The sequence below is a fragment of the Octodon degus genome, unplaced genomic scaffold (assembly GCF_000260255.1).
Source record: "Octodon degus isolate 3935 unplaced genomic scaffold, OctDeg1.0 scaffold00043, whole genome shotgun sequence".
NCBI classification, from domain to species: domain Eukaryota; kingdom Metazoa; phylum Chordata; class Mammalia; order Rodentia; family Octodontidae; genus Octodon; species Octodon degus.
Window position 1 is genome coordinate 9,384,573 of NW_004524619.1, and position 20,685 is coordinate 9,405,257.

The following is a 20,685-nucleotide window of genomic DNA, read 5'->3' on the forward strand; positions in this document are numbered from 1 at the left end:
GACGCCCGCGGCGACCATCTTGGTTCCGGGCAGCCAGGCCGGAGGCTGCGTCTGCGCACTAGCTTCCGCGTCCCGGGGGCCGAGGTGGTGCTGCTCAGGCGAGAGGCCGGTGGTCGTCCGTGCTCGCGATGACCCAGGCCGAGAAGGGAGACGCGGAGAACGGGAAGGAGAAGGGCGGGGAAAAGGAGAAGGAGCAGCGCGGCGTGAAGCGGCCCATCGTGCCCGCCTTGGTGCCCGAGTCGCTGCAGGAGGTGGGGTGCCGCGGGCGGGTCCGGGTTGGGCGAGGAGGGGAGCCCGGCGGCTGTGGGAAGGGCTCGGGGCGCCGGCGAAGGCCGCGGCCCGGGTGGGTGTGCGAGGCGGGGTGCCGCGCGCGCTGGAGGCCGGCGGGAGCGCCCGAACTCCGCGTCCCGCGTGTCCCCGCCGAGCGCGCCTTGGCTCCCGCGCCTCCGAGGGGTGGCGCCCGGAGAGGAGCAGCCGCGGGGCCGGCGGCTGGCCTTCCCCAGCCTGGACTTGGGGCCTGGGGGGCTCCCCGGGCTGTTTTCTTCCTTAACAAATCTCAGAGGGCGACTGTCACTTCCAACCTAAAAGCAATGGAAAGGCAACTGTCGGCGCAGTAGACAAAACGTGCGTCAAAACCAGAACCGGCTAAGTCCGACTAATCAGAAAGAAAAGGAAAAAAAACTGCCTTATCGCGGCAGGAAAAAGACACAAACACTGATCGAAGAAAACATCCACGTGCCTGTAGAAACGTGGGGCGAGGCGAGGCGAAGCGGAATTCCCAGAAGAATTAAGGAGCTATGAAGCAGAAAGCGTAGCGGGGCGGCTGGAAGTGCCCGGCGCGTGTGGGTGAGCCCGCAGCGCGGTTACTGCCGTCGCCCTGGCCTGGTTTCTCTGCACATCTAGTTGAAGGGGCACGCAGGGCTGTAGGGTCCTTGACACTTCAGCTCTTTAAGATCTTCGCACTCTGATGGGGCATGGAAGATCTGCATTTGGGGGTGGGGCAAACATAAGGAAGCTTGGCATGGAGTGGGTTAGAGCGGCATTGGGCACACAGAGTGCTTTTCAGCTCTGACAGTCAAGGAGGTGATGTTCGAATTGCGATCTGAAGAGGAAGTCTTATCATGGGCCATGTAAGCTAGAGTCTGACCTCTTGTAAAAGTAGTAGTAAATTTTGGAAGGCTTCACTGTGTTAAGACCTAGCATTTGCTGGGGCTGGACTCTAAGCCCATGTTGGAACTCCTCTGAGGTAGAGACTTGGTCCACAGGGAAAAAGCAGCATATGAATTTGCAACCAGATCTGTGAATCCAGACCCTTAACTGAAACCTTAACCCAGTGGTGGTGAACCTATGGCTATTTTCCAGCCCAGCCCACTGTCACTGTTGAAAGTTCTGAAAGATTACTGCTGTAAGTACTGTAGCTGTATTGCCTCAATTTCCTCTGAAACTTCTGAGTCCAGTGGTCTTTAGAGGAAATTCAGTGAAACTTGTTACCAGGTATGTTAAGCATATTACTTTGCTTGTTACATGTGTATGATTTACTAAAATTATACTGCTATATTTTGTATCTACAGCAAATCCAGAGCAACTTTATTGTTGTCATACATCCAGGCTCCACAACATTAAGAATTGGTCGAGCCACAGACACACTCCCCGCCAGCATTCCACATGTCATTGCACGAAGACACAAACAACAAGGGCAGCCTCTGTACAAGGACAACTGGCTCCTAAGGGAGGGACTAAATGTAAGTCAGAAGTGGAGGCGGTGGAGACAAAGACCGAAGGTGTATCCTTGAGAAGGCTTAGGAACTCAAGTGGAGCTAGGAATCAACATCTGCATAGTTCTACTCTATTTTTGAATAATAACATCATTCAGCAAGTATCATTTGTCATCTAAGGTAGCTGTTTTAGATTTTAAATAGTTACAACAAGAGTAAATTCCATTTTTTTAACCCATCAGGAGTAATATTGATGTTGACAAAGGTTATCTTTAATGAAAGATACAGAAATGTCATTTACTTAAAAAGGTACATTCAGGGCTTTATTAGTACACAGTTGGATTTTCTTCTAGGTATAGATAACTTAAACTCATATTTTCAATTCATTAGCAAGCAAATACTAACATCCTAGATCAAACCATAATTTTAAGCCAAAGTTAATATTTCTTTTCAGTAAGTATTCACTCACCTTAATTTTACACTTAGTTATAAACAGGAAAAAAATGTGAGAGGTGTTAAATTTGTATATTGCATTACAGTTCGTGCCTGGCTTTTTGAGTTTTAAGTCAAAGCAGTGTATTGCATATGCCTGTAATCCCAGCACTCAGGAGGCTGAGGCAGGAGGACTTCTGGGAAGGCTAGCCTGAGTTCATAGTGAGTTCCAGGCCAGCCTAAACTACATAGCAGGACTCCAGTATCACAATACCTTCAATATTTGGGTTTTGGGTTTTGGGTGTTTTGTTTTGTTTTGATTTTGGCAGAACCAGTGACTGAACTCAGGCCCTTGTGCTTGCCAGGGAAGTGCTTATTCTACTGAGCCATCTCCCTGACCCAATACTTGTTAATTAAATTAAAATAGACACAGTATGATGAAAAATCCAGTGAATGTTGAAATGATTCAAAATACCTTGCCTTTTATCTCCCTCCCTAAGCTTCGCAGAACACTCCCCTCAGCTTCAAACGCGTATTCCATCATTCTTACGGCTTTCTGAAGCAGTTCTGGCAGTTCTTCTTCAGATCTTTGGTTGCACACCTATAGCTGCCTTGGTGTACTGAACTGATTCCAAGTGTTTACCTTTTTTTTTTTAGTGTTTATCTTGACCCATGATCACTGTGGCTTCGGGGAAGACCCAGCAGGTGTGCTGCGCTGTCTCTGGTAAATGAGACAGATGAGGACACATCCTAACTTTTTTTTTTAATGTATTTGGTACCGGGTCTCACTGTGCAGCTCGGACTTGTCGTGCTCCTCCTGTTTTCAGCCTCTCCAGCGCTGGGATTCCAGGTGTGCACCACCGTGCCAGGTCTGGGTCACCAGCTCAGCATGCGCAGGGTCGGGGCTGGGGCTGAGACATGTGGTGCCGGGGATCAAACCCTGGTCCCTGTACTTGCCTAAGCAGGCACTTAGTCCACTGAGCTATCTTGCTGGCTCTACACCCTAATGTTTTTATGAGTCTGCCTTTCTGTTAGATGGCACTCAGCAGCAACACTGTATTTTTGATCACCTTGTACAAAAACTCACAAGAGACTTCAGAGCTGCTTCAGAAAATGGCCAGAATGACGGGATAATTTGTTCAAGGCAAGGAAAAGTATGAGGCACACAGTCGACCATATGTCCTATTGCAGTACAGTTTTTTATTTTAAATTTTTGCTGTATTTTTTGTATGAAGAAATTTGACATTAAAAAAAAAATAGAGGCTCGGGAGTCTCTGAAGTACTTTGTCAATCACTTGTGCTTATAGGTTTTGCAAATAGTGGGTTTTAGTTAGAATTTAGTCAGAATTCCATTTTGACTTTTGAGTTTATAACAGACGGTAGGAGAGGTTGTGGTGTAGGGACTAGACTTGGCTTCACAGAGGCAAGTGCTCTGCTACTGAGCTGCAGCCCAGCCCTACTTGAAATTCTGAAAGTCTTTGGATTACTGTATTTGACAAATCTAAGGAATGCCGCGTGGTGAGTGAACGTTTTCTCATGGTACATTACTTTGATATCCTGCCATATCACTTTCTCTTTTCACTAAATCCTTTCTACTGCTTATCTTTTATCCCCCTCCCCAGAAACCTGAGAGTAACGAACAAAGACAAAATGGCCTTAAAATGGTGGATCAAGCAATATGGTCTAAAAAGATGTCTAACGGTACAAGACGGATTCCTGTGTCCCCCGAACAGGTCCCATTAACTTTTTTTGCCCTTAACCTTTTCTTACTCTTTTTTGCACCTCTCATGCCACGCAGTCATGCCTTGCTTAACAGTGGGGACGCACGGTGGGTAACCTTTGGGTGATTTTGCGCAGACGCCTCGGTGGCGTAGCCTTCTGCTCACCGAGATGACATTTCCAGTGTAAAGCTCCCAAGGCTGCACCCCTGTACAGCCTGTCACTGTACTGAACACAGTAGGCAGTTCTACCGCAGTAATACTGATATATGTAAACATTAAAAAAGTATGATAAAAATACAATACAAAAGAGCAAGAATGACACGTATCTGTGGAGCACTTAACATAAATGGAGTTTGCATAGCTGGGTGTGACCCCCAATGGGTCAGTGAGGAATTAGTAAGTGAATAGAAAGGCCTAGAACTTTACTGTTCACTACTGTAGACTTTACAGCCACCGTACACTTAGTATACACCAAACTTAATGTTTTTCTAACCATAAGTAAGCCTTTACTTACTGAAAATATTTTACTTTATAAACTTGAAAATCTTTTATACTTTTCACTGTGTTGAAATAACCTTTAGCATTTCCTCCCATTTTTGAGCTTTTTTGTTTTTTTGTTTGTTTTTTGGTGGAACAAGGGATTGAACTCAGACCCTTGCACTTGCCAGGGAAGCATCTATTCCGCTGAGCCATCTCCCCGGCCCCTTTTTGGGCTTTTTTGTAAAAACTAAAATACAAGGTTAGCTAAGCTTGCCAAGAGTCAGGATCATCAATATGGCTACTGTTTTCCACCCCCACATTTTAACCCACTAGAAGATCTTCGTGGGTACTAGCATGCATGGAGCTGTGATTTCCCAGAGAAACAGTGTCTTCTAGAGTACTTCTTAGAGGACCTTGCTCAATCTGTTTAACTTCTTAAAAATACATAGAAGGAATACCCTCTAAGTAATGATTAAAGTGGTCTACATGCCTGCCTGGCAAATGCAAAGACCTGGGTTTGATCCCTGCTACTACATGCCATGGTAGCCCCCAAACTCTGGGTGCATTGTGCCAGCCACCAAAACCAGGAGAGGTGACACACATCTATAATCCCAGAGCTGGAAAGGCTGAGAGAGGATTATTAAAAGTCTGAGCTGCCTAGTGAGACCCTGTACCAAATAAATGAATGAATAAAAGATTAAAAAATGACTAAAAAAGGGCTGGGGAGATGGCTCAGTGGAATAAGCGCTTCCCTGGCAAGTGCAAGGGCCTGAGTTCAATCCCCGGTTCTGCCAAAAAAAAAATAAATAAATTTTAAAAATGACTAAAAGTATGTTGACTTTATAAACCAGTAACAGTTATTTATCACTAACACCAAATATTATGTACTGTACATAATTGTATGTACAGTATCTATATAACAGGTAGTTCAGTAGCTTCAGGAGCACTGCAGAGAAGTGAGTGATGCATTGTGTGTCATGTTGGGAAGTAATCAGCATTTTCAGCTCCATCATAATCTTATGAGATTGCTCTTGTATATACAGTCTGTCATTGACCAAAATGTCATTACGTTACACGTGACTAATACCATTTACATGTTTTCTTATGTACATACAAGATGGGATTTCTTTTTCTTTTTTTTTTTCTTTTGCGGAACTGGGGATTGAACTCGGGCCCTTGTACTTGCCAGGTAAGCGCTTATCCTACTGAGCTATCTCCCCAGCCCCAAGATGGGATTTCTTTTGGGAAAAAATGACCTTTATAATTATAGGATACCTGAATCAGTGTTTCAGGTACTTAAGCCAAGAATATATAAAGCTGTGTCCCTTAAGAAAAATTGATGAGGGGCTGGTGAGATGGCTCAGTGGTCTAAAGCACCTACTTAGAACAAGCTCAGCAAAGCACAGGGACCGCGTTTCAATCCCCCAGCACCACATACCAGCCAGCCCCTGCCCCCTGGTGGGCTGAGCTGGCCACACACACACACACACACATAAATAAATAAAAATTTTTTAAAAAATGTTGTAGTGCTGGGAGTAGATTTGACAAAAAATTAAAAAAAAGAAAAAGAAAAATTGATGAAAATGTACACTCTCACTTGAGACCGTATCCTGATTGCCATGATCTTGGTGGGAAGCTGTGTTCTTACTGCCTTTATTTATATAGTAAATTTAAATAGATAATACATAGGTTTGCTCTAACTTTAAGCAGAATTATAGTTTTAATTTAATTTTAACAGACTACGTGTTAAAAATCATGGGAAGGATTGAGATTGGGGAAAAGGCAAGGATCCTTTTGTGACCACTCATTATTTTGCAGATATCTCAGATTCGTGGTTAACAAGTTTGCCACTGCATCTAGTCTGTGAGTGAGGGGAGCAGAGGGGACTCTTGTGTTGCGCCTCCCCTTGAATATGAAGGACCTTCTCCTTTCAGGCCCGTGCTTACAACAAGCAGATGCGCCCCGCAATTTTAGATCACTGTTCTGGAAATAAATGGACAAACACATCTCACCATCCTGAGTATTTGGTAGGAGAAGAGGTAAGAAGCATCTTTATAATGAACTTTGAGAAGACATGATGTTACTGCTAAATTGACTGTGCTGCCCAATTCTCGTTCTTTCCTCACATTCTGTGCTCCTGCGTTGAGGCCTGGGATATACACTGTTCCCTGGATTGCTGAGTGCTGCCCTCAACGTCCAGAACACTGAGAAAACAATTCATTTCTGGCCTTTGATTTTTAGGATGTGCATATATAAAACCCTAAAAGAGTTGGACTCTTTGTTTTGTTTTTCTGAAATACTGAGAATTGAACCCAGGGTTTTTGCATTGCTATATCCTTGGCCCTTTTTTATTTTTAAGGCAGAGTTTTGTTAAGTTACAGAGTTGCCCAGACTTGTAATCCTCATGGCTCAGCTTCCCAAAGTGCTGGGATTATAGGCTTGTGCCACTACACCTGGCTTATTTTCTATTTTGACAGAGGGTCTTTAAATTACTAAAGCCATGCTCTTAATTTGTAATCCTCCTGTCTAAGAAAAGTTTAAACAGTGTATATCCCTTCTTCCTTCTTGCATTTTTTTCTTTGTTATTCTTTCTAGGCCTTATATGTGAATCCACTGGACTGTTACAATATTCACTGGCCCATCAGAAGAGGTCAGTTAAATATTCACCCTGGACCTGGGGGCTCCCTTACAGCTCTTCTGGCAGATATTGAAGTAATATGGTCTCATGCAATACAAAAATACTTGGAAATCCCACTGAAAGATTTAAAGGTGAGCTAAAGGACTTGCTTAGTTATTCGGATTGTCTTAAAGATTCTTGGCAGATACAAGTGTATGTTCTAAGCTGTATGTAAGGTGATGGCCTTTTGAAGCATTCCCAGCTGATGGGTGTTGAAGGAACCTTTCCTTTTTCAATTAATTCTTCCTTAGTGGTTTGTCTCCAACTTGTTGTGTTTCTTGGTGTCTTTCACTATTGTTCCACAGTCAGCAAGTTTGCTTATGCTCATGCATTTTCTTAAGCCTTTTCGGACATATTTCTAGTCTGGTTTATCATTTTATAAATTTGAGGTGATTCCAGGTAGAGAGGGTTTCTTCATGAAACCCAAAGGATGGCATGGAGGTTGAGCTTTATGCTGGGCCTTTATCCATCGCTTCTGCTCTTGTGGAGAGACACCTTCAACACGGCGTGGTAGGATTGGGCTTGACTGGATTGAGTACTAACTTTGAACTTGAATATTAACCTTTCTGCATTTTTTCTTTGTTGTTGTTTTTAGTATTATAGGTGTATCTTATTAATTCCTGACATCTATAATAAACAGCATGTGAAAGAACTAGTGAATATGATACTAATGAAGATGGGTTTTTCAGGTATGTTTTGATATTTGAATGAAACATTAGAAAAACTTTTAGAAATATTTTGTGCTGCTGGAGATCAAACCCAGGGCTTTTATATTTGCTAGGCAACTGCTGTACTATGGGGCTACACCACCTGCCCTGAAGTGAGACCTACTTTAAATGAAATTGTTGTTTGTTTTTCAATGACAGAGTTAACCTAATTCACCAATTTATTTAAATGGTTATCCTGAAAGGATCAGTGCTTCTTAGATACTTTGTCCAGAGGTTTATAGGGGCCTGACTTTAGTTGATTACTTTCCAGTCTTTATTGTTGCATAACTGATTGTTTGCTTTTCAGGGATTGTGGTTCATCAAGAGTCCGTGTGTGCCACCTTTGGAAGTGGCTTAAGCAGCACATGTATTGTAGACGTCGGGGACCAGAAGACAAGTGTCTGCTGCGTGGAGGATGGGGTGTCTCATCGGAACACTCGGTAGGGGGCTTAGGAGCTAGCATTCTTCCTCCCTGTCCCCTCGACTTCTCTTTAGTTCATCATAGATTAAAAGTTAGTAATTTACATGTTCACAAGTCTGTATAAGCAAGTCAGCAAACTGTAAATGCAGAGTCTGCCAGTGTTAAAGTGATTTTGCCTTTGTTGGAGCCTTCTAGCATGAACTGTGTGCTTCCCACAAAGGAAACCTTGTATTTTTTGTTGTGGTCTACTATAGAAAACTACATTCACAGAAAGGTTTTTTTAATCAGGCAAGTCATGTACAAGAAAACAGATTCCTCAGCTGTAAATTCTCTACCTAACTAGCATTTTGAGCGTTTATTTTTATCATGATTGTATTCAGTGACTGATGAACAACTTTTGATGACTGTCTCCTTGTTGTGTCATCACTGATAAAAAAGTTAAAAAAGTGACCAATTAGAGCAGGTTTGCTACGTGTTCTTCCTGTGACATCCTGGCATGAGTAAATACACTTAGGTAATACATGTCTGGGTTCTCTGCAGCATTTTGTGGTGGCCGCAAGATGGCTTTTTCTGTCCCTCATACTACGTAGAGTCTCAAGATATAGAACAAATTTGAAAGAGGGCCCAAGCAGTTCATGTGGCTACTCTGTTGCCTCACACCCCAATGTACTAAGCTTTCAAACCGAGCATGTGTTACTTTGTTTGGACTATCTAATACCATTGATTCTCAAAGCATAGAGAGAATGCTGGAGCTACCCCAGTCTCCTCCCAGTATTGCAAGGGTCTTCCCAAATTAATGTGTTAGCATACAGTTTTCTTTCTTTCTTTTGTTCGTTCATTCGTTTATTCATTCGTCTGGCCTGGAGCTCGCTTTGTAGCTCAGGGCAACTTGGAACAATCCTTCTGCCTCAGCCTCCCGAGTGCTGGGATCATAGGTGTGCGCCAGCACACCTGGCTGGTGTACAGGTTTCTGTGAGCCTTTCTGTCATAAGTTTGTCTTATGGTATCAATACCTGCTACCCTTAAATGCTTCTGACTGCAGAGACCCAAACAGCTGTCCTATGGAGCACATATTGACCAGAAAATGAGCTGGATTTAGTAGCGGGTATTCTTTATCTTTACTCTGTAATACATTTTTACGAACAGTATGACTTCTGGTTGCCCCCGTTACTAGTTTTAGCTGAAGTTCTCTTTCTCTTGGGTGGCCGGAGAGATGGCTCAGTGGAATAAGTGCATCCCTGGCAAGCGCAAGGTCCTGAGTTCAATCCCCGGTTCTGCAAAAAAAAAAAAAAAAAACGAAAAGAATTCTCTTTCTCTTTTCCATCTATCCATTTTATGCTTTGCTTCTTTTCTTTTCTTCTTCTTCTTCTTTTTTTTTTTGCTGGTTTTGGGGCTTCATAGTGAACTACATCCCCTTCCCTGTTCTTATTTTTATGTTAAGACAGGGTCTTGCTAAGTTGCCCAGATTAGGTTCAAACTTTTGGCCCTTCTGTCTCTGGGATCATAGCGTGTGTTGGCATGCTCGCTTCTTTTCATTCAGTTCTTAAGAAGCATTTATTACAACTCCGAGTCTCACTGTACCTCATGGGGTTCCTGAGACCCCTGTGCACCTTCTTGACTGACAGCTGTCTGCTCTTTTCTCTTTAGGCTCTGTCTGGCATATGGAGGATCTGATGTGTCCAGATGTTTTTACTGGCTCATGCAGCGGGCAGGATTCCCTTATAGGGAGTGCCAGCTAACAAATAAAATGGACTGCCTGCTACTCCAGCACCTTAAGGAAACCTTCTGTCATTTAGATCAGGTGGGAACGCTGTCAGGATTGCTGATTGTGTTTTGCTTTGGGGGAAAAACATAATATTTAAAATTTTAACAGTGTCTTGCTATGCTTTTAACCCAAGTTAATAAAGCCTTAAAGCTGAAGCTATTAAGGAATGAGAGCTTTCCAGTATAATCAGGAAGGAGAGGATGTGAGCAAGGTCTAGAAAAAGAATTTACTTTAATAGGAAAGAATTTATCAAATTTCTCTTTCTGTATGAGTGATTTTGTCATAAAGGATGAAGATAAAACTTTAGGCTTCACAGATATAACAGGCAAGTACACAGCAACAATTAAATGTTATAATTTGAAGCACTTTCTTACCAGTAAATAGTTACTGATCATTATTCTGTATATATGTATGGTGGGTTCCTACCTTTTTCACTTTTTTTTTTTTTTTTTTTTTGTGGAACTGGGGATTGAACTCAGGGCGATGTGCTTGCCAGGCAAGTGCTTATTCTACTGAGCTGTCTCCCTAGCCCCTCTTTTTCACTTTGCTTGTATACTTTTTAAACTTTTTCAGGCAGTATAATTCTAAATACTAAAATTTGAGAAATACGAAAAGTGTAAATTCTGCAATTATTGAAAGAATTTGTTTATTGATTGTGGTCATTTATGTGAACATGTATCAATAATAAAATGAAAAAATGCCAGGACTTGAAAATTTTAGAAATGTTAAATCAGGATGCAAAGTGCAGCCGAACTTGTCTTACTAAGTTACACTGAGTGAGGTACAAAGCTATCAGTGAAAAAAAAACAAAACCAAACTATGGGTGGCCTTTTTATATGTGAAATTTGGAGGCTGGAGAGGCCTATGCAGAATCGGGGGAGCTTGCCTGCATTTTCCTGATACCCTGACAGCATCTTTTCCTGGAATCAGGACATCTCTGGGCTTCAGGACCACGAGTTTCAGATTCGTCATCCAGACTCTCCTGCCTTGCTTTACCAGTTTCGACTAGGAGATGAAAAGCTCCAGGCAAGTGCGCAGCTGTGTATTTCCATGGGTGCCAGGAAGCGGGGTCATCAGATCCAGTCAGCCTAAGACCGTGTGTACTTGCTGAGAACAGTGAGAGGTCAGAATGCTCCTGGAGGTCATCCCTAAACGAACATCTCACCAGTGTTAGAGTGCAGCTTAGAACAGATCTCAGGACCATCCTCTCAGTTAGTCAGTGTGTGATGTGTTGTTAGAGGAAGAGGCGCCACTTTTATGAGGTGATTATAGACTAGATTATGCAGCGTCTCTCGCGTGGTGTCCTGTCGCCGGTTCAGTCGGATGAGCTTGCTGACCTGCCATGTGCTAGAGACCCACTTGGAAAGGGCTTGCTCCCCAGCCTCCCTGGGCGGATTGGAGCTGCCCGTGTTATTGCAAGAACAGGTTTACTGGATCGTTTCAGGAGGCAGCAGTGCTTTTCGTGATGACTCTCTTCTTCTGCGTGTAGGCTCCAATGGCTTTATTTTACCCGGCCACTTTTGGAATTGTTGGACAGAAGATGACGACTTTGCAGCACAGATCCCAGGGTGACCCTGAGGACCCTCACGATGAACATTACCTCCTGGCTACGCAGAGCAAGCAGGAGCAGGTCTGCAACAGTTCTTGTCCCTGCAGGAGAAGCTCGCCCAGAATTAGTAGATCGTTGCTGCCCCTGAGTCTTCCAGCAGGCTACTCCTGATGCTGTGGTATTTTTGTGCTACTGGAGATTGAATCCAGGCCTTTAAAACTACATCCCCAACCCTTTAAAAAAAAAAAAAAAAAAAAAAATGGTTTTGGTACATGGTCTTGCTAAGTTGCCAGGCTAGGCTCAGACTTTGCATCATCCCCTCTTGCCTCAGCCTCTCAGAGTGCTAGGATTATACACACCTGGCTCATTTTTTTATTTATCTATTTTGGTTTTTTGAGACAGGATCTTGCTATGCAGTTCAGGCTGGCATTGAACTCACCATGTTGCCCAGGCTGGCCTCAAAGTCGCAGTGATCTGTCCTGCCTCAGCGTCCTGAGTCCTGGGATTACAGGCATGCACCACCACAGCTGGCTCACTGATTCATTTTTAGAATAATAGATCAAATGAGTCTGAATTTAAAACTGGATGGTGGATTTTTCCTTTCAGTTGACAGTTGCTTAGTTTTCTGAGTGTTGGCCCACACAATTGAAAGTAAGCCCTGTGAAAACACTTTCTTTTGGTATATGTTATTTGTTTATGTTATCTGCTTCTGAAAATTTATCCAATAGTATTTTAAGTACAATCTTACCTTACAATGTGAAAAGTATATGATAAGCAAAAAGCTGAATTTTTTCCAAATCTAGGTCTTGGAATGGTGTGTAATGTGACAGCATGCATTAGAGCTCTTGTTTGGTAGTGAAACACCCATAGTTTATGGTGGAGAGTAGATGCGGGCTGGAAACCCTGTCTAGCCTTTGTTCCCGCCCAGAGGCTAGTGTAGGGGAGTAGACAGATCTGAGCATGAGGATCACGTAAAGCCAGTCGCCCATGAGTCCCATTGAACACTGTGTCTAGGGAAGAAAGTCCCAGTCTACACTGACATTTGCATTTTTGAATCCAACAAGTGTCCGTGAGGCTCTGTCAGGGTGTGCTTTGGACTTTTCCCAGCCTCTTCACATTGCCTTCCTGGCTTGTCAGGAGGTGCTTTCTCGGCAGTTGTGTATTCGCTGTGGTGGATTTCGGTTCCTAGTGATATGTAGTATCGGACCCCTGGGGGGTACCATCTAGATGGACAGCAGTATTGATACCACTGATATGATACCCTGTGGATTGCTTTGTAGTCTGCAAAAGCTACTGCTGACCGAAAGTCTGCATCCAAACCCATTGGCTTTGAAGGAGATCTTCGTGGCCAATCTTCCGATATTCCAGAAAGACTCCACTCTCAGGAGGTGGATTTGGGGTCCTCGCAGGGAGACTGCCTGATGGCTGGCACCGACTCTGAGGAGGCTCTCACTGCACTGATGTCCAGGAAGACTGCCATCTCGCTGTTTGAAGGGAAAGCCCTGGGCCTTGATAAAGCCATCCTTCATAGCATAGACTGCTGTTGTAAGCACATTCGGGAAGGCTGGGAGGTAGTAATGAGGTCCCCATAGCATATTGGTTCAGCCTTGTGCATATTTGTACATTGTAGTATGCTCATTAAAAAGCCACCAAGACCTACTCTGTCCTTCCTTGACCAGGTTCAGGGAAACAGCAATGAGAGAATTTGGTCTTAGAGCCTAGAGAAAGACATCTAGATAAATTATCACACAAATGTGAAATTTTAAGTATAGTAGGTGCTATAGGCTTAAACTAAAGGGCCCTTACTGAGAGCTTATGATTGAGAAAGTCCATGAAAGGAGTTTTTGCTTATGCTGGGGAAAACATGAAGGAAAGCTTTTTTAAATGTGAGCTACATAAAGGATCTAAATTAAGAGTGGGATCAGTCACATCAGGTGCGCATTTAAGGCAAAGGAAGAAGTCTGAAGGGCAGCGTGGCTAGGAAGCAGGTTGTGGCAGTGAGGTTGGAGAGCTGATGAGGACCATATACTGGGTTTCAGGTCCCCTTACAGAAGTTGGTCCTAATCTTGCTAGGTGTATAGTGTGGAGGGTAGGGCAGTGGGAGGCCCACATGTGCATTTCATGAGGTTTCTCTGGCTGCACTGTTGAGAGTGGAGGGTGAAGTTGCTATGGTGCTTTTCCTGGGGTAAGTGAAAAGAGTATTTCTATCTTTTCAGCATCTGATGATACCAAAAAAAAGATGTACAGCTCCATCCTGGTGGTGGGAGGTGGTTTGATGTTCCATAAAGCTCAAGAATTTCTCCAGCACAGAATTCTCAACAAAATGCCCCCTTCATTTAGGCGAATTATTGAAAACGTAGATGTGATCACAAGGCCCAAGGTATGTTGTTGCATGGTGCAAGTTGGACTGGGTGAAAATGAAATGCACATTGGTTATTTCTACTGTAATATATGTAGACAGCTAAATTCCTGGGAATCATAGCCCAGATTGTGTCTGGTGGTCCTTGAGGGCTTGGGGAAGTAGAAACATAGTATGTGGCAGAAGGGGCTCTGGGCTGGAGACTGGACTTCTGGTTCTGGCCTCTGCTGTGCCTGGTGTCTCCCTTTGTCTCCTCAGATCTTTTGTGTTTTGACATTGGGTCTCCCTCAGTTACCCAGGTGGGACTCAAATTTAAATCCTCCTGTCCAAGCCTCCTAGGTGCTAGGATTACAGACCTGGCATCACTGCCCAGCCAGTGGGGATATATTCCACTCACACCTCAAGATTATTTTGTTACATATATTCCTGTCTATGTCCCCTATTTGTGGAGTAATAGTAAAGAGTGGTATATTCAGTTATAAAAATGAAGCTTCTCTTTGTGCATGAAAGGGGTGTTTGTGAGCCCTGCTGTCTTCAAGGCAAGTGGAAAACCTGGTTTATTGACTCAACAAGTATTCCCTTCAAGTGAAATGAATGATGAAATACAGTTTATCTTCTCATGTAGAATAACTGTCACTTGTCTAGGACATGGATCCCCGGCTGATTGCATGGAAAGGAGGGGCAGTATTGGCGTGTTTGGATACGACACAGGAACTGTGGATTTATCAGCGAGAATGGCAGCGCTTTGGTGTCCGCATGTTACGAGAGCGCGCTGCTTTCGTGTGGTGAAATGGAAGGGTAGAGCCACTAGAAGACCAAAAACGAGTCTCTTGATACACAGGATTAAAGGTTGTACATATTTTAATTTATTGAATCACATGCTTAATTTTCATGGAAAATTCATGGAAAGACTTTGCATTTTATGTTGAGGATATGACCTTGGTTTGAAATTATAATCATTTTCATAGTTGGGACATTTCAGGATAAATAGGAACTTACTCTTTAGTTGTAAATTCTGCTGTCTCCTGAAGATTTATAAACTGTCCAGTGATGTCAAATATTGCTGTCAAATGACCTGATATGGTGAGTGTCCCTGGACAGAGTCCAGAGAGGTCCCCCATGTAAAGTTGGGACCTTTGACTCATGCCACCACAGGGCAGGGTGTCAGTGTGTTGACTGCCATCCAGAAGAATTTTGGGTTTGTGTTTGTTGGGTATTTTTTGGTACTGGGAATCGAACAGAGGACCTGAAGATTCTAGGTAGGTAGCCTCCAGAGGCAGCTCAAGGATACATCAGTTAGAGGCATAAAGAGATTCACTGGGCAGAATTTTTAAAATGTACACTCAAAGAAATCGAGGGCAGGCGCTCTAGGGGGAGAAGGCACCCTATGGCTTGAGCTTTGTATGTTTATGGGGGACTTAGAGATAAAAATTCTAGAACTTGAGAATCTGTGCAAAAAGGAGATGCATTTTACAGCCAAGCATAGCATGATGCCCCATTCGTTACTGGCAGTGCAGCCCTAGCCCACCTACAAGGGAAAGGCTCATTGCCCAGATGTAAAGGGAAGGTCTCTTCAGAGGTGGAGAAGGCCGGTTTGTGAGTAGAAGAGGGTTGTTCAGCTTATTTGTGACTTTAGGAATTTTGGACTGGTTTGTCCAGAAGCTGCAATTTTTATTAAAAGAAAACTTTAATGTTAAACGTTGCCTTGTTACCCTTGTACCTGTCGTGCTTTGCTTTCCTGTCTCAGGGGAGCCCAGGTGGGCACCCGAGCCTCACCCGCAGGCCTCGCAGGTTTGTGTGACTTGTGAGGTCTGGCTGACCAGCCATGCTCCCTCTTGTCTAGGGTACTACAGGTGCCGAATTCTGTGCACACCCAGCGTGCCCTATGCATCCTCTTGGAATTCCAACAGGGTACCACTTGTGGTGGTCAACTGGGTTCTGCTGTTTTGTTTCCTGCTGGAGTGCAAAAACGATTGGGCCTCATGTAGGTGTAGATTTCCAGAGGCAAAGATTGAAGGCCAGGCTGGCTAACTAACTTTTGTTACCCAACTTGTTCTAGGGTAGCTTAAGTAAAGGAAATTATTACTTGACTAAAACAAACACAGCTGAAAGGAAAATCTTGTTTCCTTCCTAAAGCCAAATAGAAATGGTTTGGGAGGCTGAAGCAGGAGGCTCAGAAGTTTGGATCTTACCCTGGGCAACTTAGGGGGACCCTGTCTCAAAGATTAAAAGGTCTAGGTATGTAACTTAGTGCAGAGGCCTTAGGTTCAATCTTGAGTGCTGCCGAAAAAGAGTTGGGGGAGCAAGTGAGGAAGAAGAAAGGTAGACATTCGATTCACAGCAAGTCGATGTGTGGTCCCAGTTGTGACCTAGGCCATCTGCATAGTCAGCACTTTTACCAGCGCAGTGAAAACCGTCATGGTAACTGCGTGAGCCTTGCGGCGTCCCACCTCAGCCGTTACTCTGTCTGCTCACAAAGCTGGCTGTGGTGGCTTCTGACTTTATTCGTCGTTTGGATTTTTGTTTTATCTGTAAGACAAATATTTGCAATGACACAACCTTGAAAGGCTAATTTGCAATGTTTTTTAGTGTGTCTAATCTGTATAAGAAGAAGATGCTTTTAGGAAAGTAGAACTAAATTTGTAAAGCAAGGCACTACGGTATTGTGGTCAACTAAGTTAGATAAAAATAGTACAGTCAGAAATTGGGCTAGGGGATAGCTTGGCAACCTAAGCACCTGCCTGGCAAACACAAGGACCTGGTGTGATCCCTGGCACTGCGTCCCGTGCAGGCCCTGAACCCTGGGTACTCCATGCCAGCCAGCGAAACCGGGCATGGTGGTGCACGCCTTAAATCCCAGCTCTGGGGAGGCTGAGACGGAGGATCTCTGTGAGTCTGAGCTGCTTTGCAAGACCCTGTACCAAATAAATGCATAGAGTTTTTTTAAAAAAGGAAGAAATGGGACACACATGTTTAAATACCACACTGCTGCTCATGTGAGAAGCCAAAATGGATAAGTGAACCAGAATGGATGGTAGATAATGGGAAGTAGGAAAAAATTGTTCAGTAGGGAGTGAGGAAAGAGAGAGAAGGAAAGGAAAGGAAAAGGAAAAAAAGAGCAGCAAGAAAAACTGGAAAAACAGCTTTTGTAAATGAGAATGGCTGCAAGGAGAAGAGGGAAGGTGGAGAAAGAGGAGTGAAGATACAGTAGGTACTGCTGCAGATCGCTTATGGTGAGTGTAATCACTGTGTGTATCAAGGATGTACCAATAAAGTGCATTTCAAAACTATCTAGTCAGAGCAGAACCAGCTCTTAAGGAAGTCAGTGAAAGGGAAAAAACCACTACTGTGGCAAGAGGCACAGATGAGGAAGGCATGGCCTTGAGATTAAAATCACAGTGGCCACATTTACATATTTTCCTATAAAATGAATGGAAACTTGAGGTTATACTGATACCACTCAACCCATTAAACTCAGATATGCTTCACATACCTGGATGGGCGGCCAGAATACCTGGGCCCTTCTCCACAATGTTCCTGTTCTAGCACTCATAGATAAGCCAGGGTTACTGATGCCGTATCTCACCACACGCCCTGCTTCCCTACTGGAGCAATATCAGCTAAGTGGCTACCCTTGTAATCTTTTTTTTTTTTCTGTGGAATCAGGATTGAACTCAGGCCCTTGCGCTTGCCAGGGTCGCGCTTATTCTACTGAGCTATCTCCCTGGCGCTACCCTTGTAATCTTATTGATCATAGTTTGGTCTTTGTTGTGTGCACCTCAAGATTTTGTACCCATCACATGATTTTGCCCTATAAAACACTTAGAAAAATGCCTTTGCATTGGCAATGATTCTCCTGCCTCAGCCTCCTGAGTGCTAGGATTGCAGGTGTGTGCCACCCCACCTGGCCCAGATCTTTCCTATTCTTCATGTTTGTTGTTCCTTGGAATTCTGAGAGGACAAGAACTCACACATCTGACAGCAAGCTGGGAGTTGTATTTCTCCTCTATCAGGATCATACCTCTCTACATTGTCACTCTGGTAGTTTTTTTTTATTAAAGTCAATCAGTATTACTTCTAAAAAAGTTTCTTTGAAGAAAACCAACTTTCAACTTAGTGTTTAACATGAATGAATTATGTAGTAACTGAGAACTCTGATGGTAACTTCCAATAGGTAACTGGACGAAAAGTAGACATTGGGTTTGTAGGAATGTATTTTGGTTTCATGAAAAGGTCACTTATAAAAAGTCAAGACTGGGGCCGGGGAGATGGCTCAGTGGAATAAGCGCTTTGCTGGCAAGCGCAAGGGCCTGAGTTCAATCCCTGGTTCCAAAAAAAAAGTCAAGACATGAATCTAATTTGGAGCAAGAAGGTCATATGCAAATACCAAACTATACAGTGTTTACATGTAGATCAGGTCATCTAGTCAACTAAAATATGTCCAGCTTATAACTCCCTGCCCCACCTCCACCACAACTACCCCGTCTTTTTGTGCTTCTAGGGAATGAACCTAGGGCCTTCGCTGAAGCGGGTATATCCCCACCCCCTTTTTTAGCTGTTTGAGACAGTTCTTGCTAAGTTGTTCAGGCTGGACTCGAACTTGCCATCCGCCTGCTTAGGTCGCCCAGAGTGCTGGAATTACAGGCGTGTACTGCCATAACCAAATTAATTCCCCTCCATTACTATCTTTTTTTTTTCCTATATTAAACATTAATAGAGGTTTTTTCCCAGGAAGCTAAGTGAAATAGTGAGAAGTTCCTAAATTTAGTTATCATTGAGCTTAGAATGTTACAGAGCTAAACAACTGCGTGCACAGCAGAGACTACTGAAGCCTGGACATCTGGCCGAAGAGAGTGTTGCTACCTTATCTCAATGATAACTCTTCAATTGTAACAGTTTTGAATTTTAGATATAAAATCAGTTTAGCTTTTAACTATAAACTTAGTTTTATACTAAAAGATGTAATGAGGTTTCCTGAGAAAATGATCCTAGACAGAAATGCTGGAAAGTAAGTAGGAAAAAATATCTACCACAAAGAGCAAACATGTAAATAAATAAGTATGGGTAGTTTCAAGCAATAATGGTAATACAATGTCAGGTTTAAAATATGTGTTTTTAAATACTTGACCATAATCACAAAAAAGCCTCAATCTGGTAAACAGAATTGAAGCACCCTGAAATCAATGCTAGAAATGAGCAAAATATCATTTACATTAGACATTAAAACAAGAATACTATGATTCTTGAGGTAATCACCGAAACAAAAGAAGGTTAACTTATTTATGATAAGTAGGAAATCCGAGTAAGTGAAAAACTTTTAATTGCAAAGCAGGTAATAAGAACAAAGTGTAACAGGTGGGGCCAACAGCAAACACATAGCAACATGTTGAATTCAAACATAAAAATACCAGTGATAAATTATCTGTAAACAGACTACATATTTTGGATTTGGTAAAAGTTAAAATACACATTATATTTTTTAAAACAAACTTCTTTTCAGTTGTTTGATATTGTTCCAGTAGTTAGTAATGTTTGTAACAATCATTTTCTCGTTTGAGTCCGAGTCTTGCTGCATATTCCAGGCTGGCCTTTAACCATGTAGCCCAGGTGGGCCTAGAACTCATGGTGATCCTCCTGCCTCAGCTTCCCACGTGCTGGGATTACCAGCGCGCTCTGTCACGCCCATCTTGTCGGTAACGATTTTATAGCAGAACAATTTTAACGAGTAGCCTTAGGCATTTGTGTGCAGTTATGATCTTCCCTATAAGCAGCCGATAGGGTAAAACTTCAGGGTTTTCACACAGGTTTTTCCCCAGGAACTGTTGGCTGAGACATTTAGAGAACTTTGAATCCTCCCCCTTCTCGTGGCTAGGGCGCAAGAGGGAGCCGCGCCGTGGCCTGCTCATGACTGCTTCTCCACCGACGTGCGCGGCGTGACGCAGAGAAGCGCAGTGCAGAGCGCAGTGGCTTCCCTCATAAGGTGGTACTTGGGGCAGATGTGGAGAGCGCTGTAGTCATCCTTGGGGTCCACGCCTCTGAAGTAGACCACTATGTACTTGTGCAGATGGGTCTGGCTGCTCAGGTCACTGCAGAAAAGGTTAAAGGCTAGAGGGAACAGGTCTTGCGAGCTCTCCCTGGGGCTGCCCTTGCCCTGGCCACAGCTCTCATCACACGCGGCACTGCCAACATTGGAAAGAAGGAAGATCACTTTGTCTGCTGCTTTCTTCTGAGCCGTAAGCCACTGCACTGGGCCCATCTCCGCTATCTTCTTTTTCTGCCACTGGGCAAGGATGACCTCACTTCTGCAGTGCTTTTGAAGAAATTCAATGAAGTAACAGACAGTGTGGTAGAAACATACTTCGGGGGAGGAAACCACAAGAACCTTAATGAGGGGCGGTAGCGTGGTGGCAGGAGGGAAAGCTTTCTGGCCCCTGTCTGTGGGGATGAGAAAAGCGTTTGTTACTACATGCAGATTCCCTTTTAATTCAAACCATCGCTGATAAATGATCCTAGAGAACGACAGAGGCGCATCAGAGACCTCGAGACAGGGAGGATAACCCTGGGACTCTTTTTGGACATGGCACCTGGAACAGTGATGCCTAAACTTTAAAAAGGTTTTAACAAGCTGGGGATAGCTCAGTGGTAGAGCGCTTGCCTAAAATATATGAGATCCTGGGTTCACTCTCCACTACTGCAAAAAAAAAAAAAAAGCTATTAAGTCCCTTTTACTAAATCAGTCCTTTCAGTCATGCTTTATCTTTTCAAATAAAGTCAAAGAAACTGCTTAGTTGAAGGTACTTGGAGACAGGCAGTCACATCTTTACTTGTAGCGCTAGCTAAAGGGTGTCTGACCTCTGCA

The 20,685-nt window shown here is 43.6% G+C and overlaps 2 protein-coding genes across 6 annotated transcripts in view; one reads left to right on the forward strand and one right to left on the reverse strand.

Annotated features, from left to right (window-relative positions):
* Actr8 (ARP8 actin related protein 8 homolog) overlaps positions 1-20,685 on the forward strand; it is a 23,344-nt gene continuing 2,659 nt past the window's right edge. The window contains exons 1-13 of one of the 3 annotated variants that reach the window (XR_002821186.1): positions 1-251; positions 1,572-1,742; positions 3,770-3,880; positions 6,283-6,387; positions 6,944-7,117; positions 7,621-7,714; positions 8,040-8,172; positions 9,801-9,954; positions 10,849-10,944; positions 11,408-11,548; positions 12,748-13,012; positions 13,684-13,847; positions 14,472-14,678. Coding sequence is in view for 2 of the 3 variants with exons in the window: in XM_004631633.3 (XP_004631690.1) it covers positions 129-251; positions 1,572-1,742; positions 3,770-3,880; positions 6,283-6,387; positions 6,944-7,117; positions 7,621-7,714; positions 8,040-8,172; positions 9,801-9,954; positions 10,849-10,944; positions 11,408-11,548; positions 12,748-13,012; positions 13,684-13,847; positions 14,472-14,615 (1,875 nt within the window). In the remaining variant the exon portion in view is untranslated. Of the gene's footprint in view, positions 252-1,571; positions 1,743-3,769; positions 3,881-6,282; positions 6,388-6,943; positions 7,118-7,620; positions 7,715-8,039; positions 8,173-9,800; positions 9,955-10,848; positions 10,945-11,407; positions 11,549-12,747; positions 13,013-13,683; positions 13,848-14,471; positions 15,086-20,685 lie in introns of those variants that run through there. The other 2 variants (XM_004631633.3, XM_023715674.1) reach the window with 2 other exon arrangements.
* The window catches only part of Il17rb (interleukin 17 receptor B), a 13,478-nt gene continuing 12,263 nt past the window's right edge, over positions 19,471-20,685 (reverse strand). For all 3 annotated transcript variants that reach the window (XM_023715677.1, XM_023715675.1, XM_023715676.1), the window contains one exon: positions 19,471-20,261. In XM_023715677.1, coding sequence (XP_023571445.1) covers positions 19,729-20,261 — 533 coding nt within the window. In that variant the 3' untranslated portion in view covers positions 19,471-19,728. The remainder of the gene's footprint in view (positions 20,262-20,685) is intronic.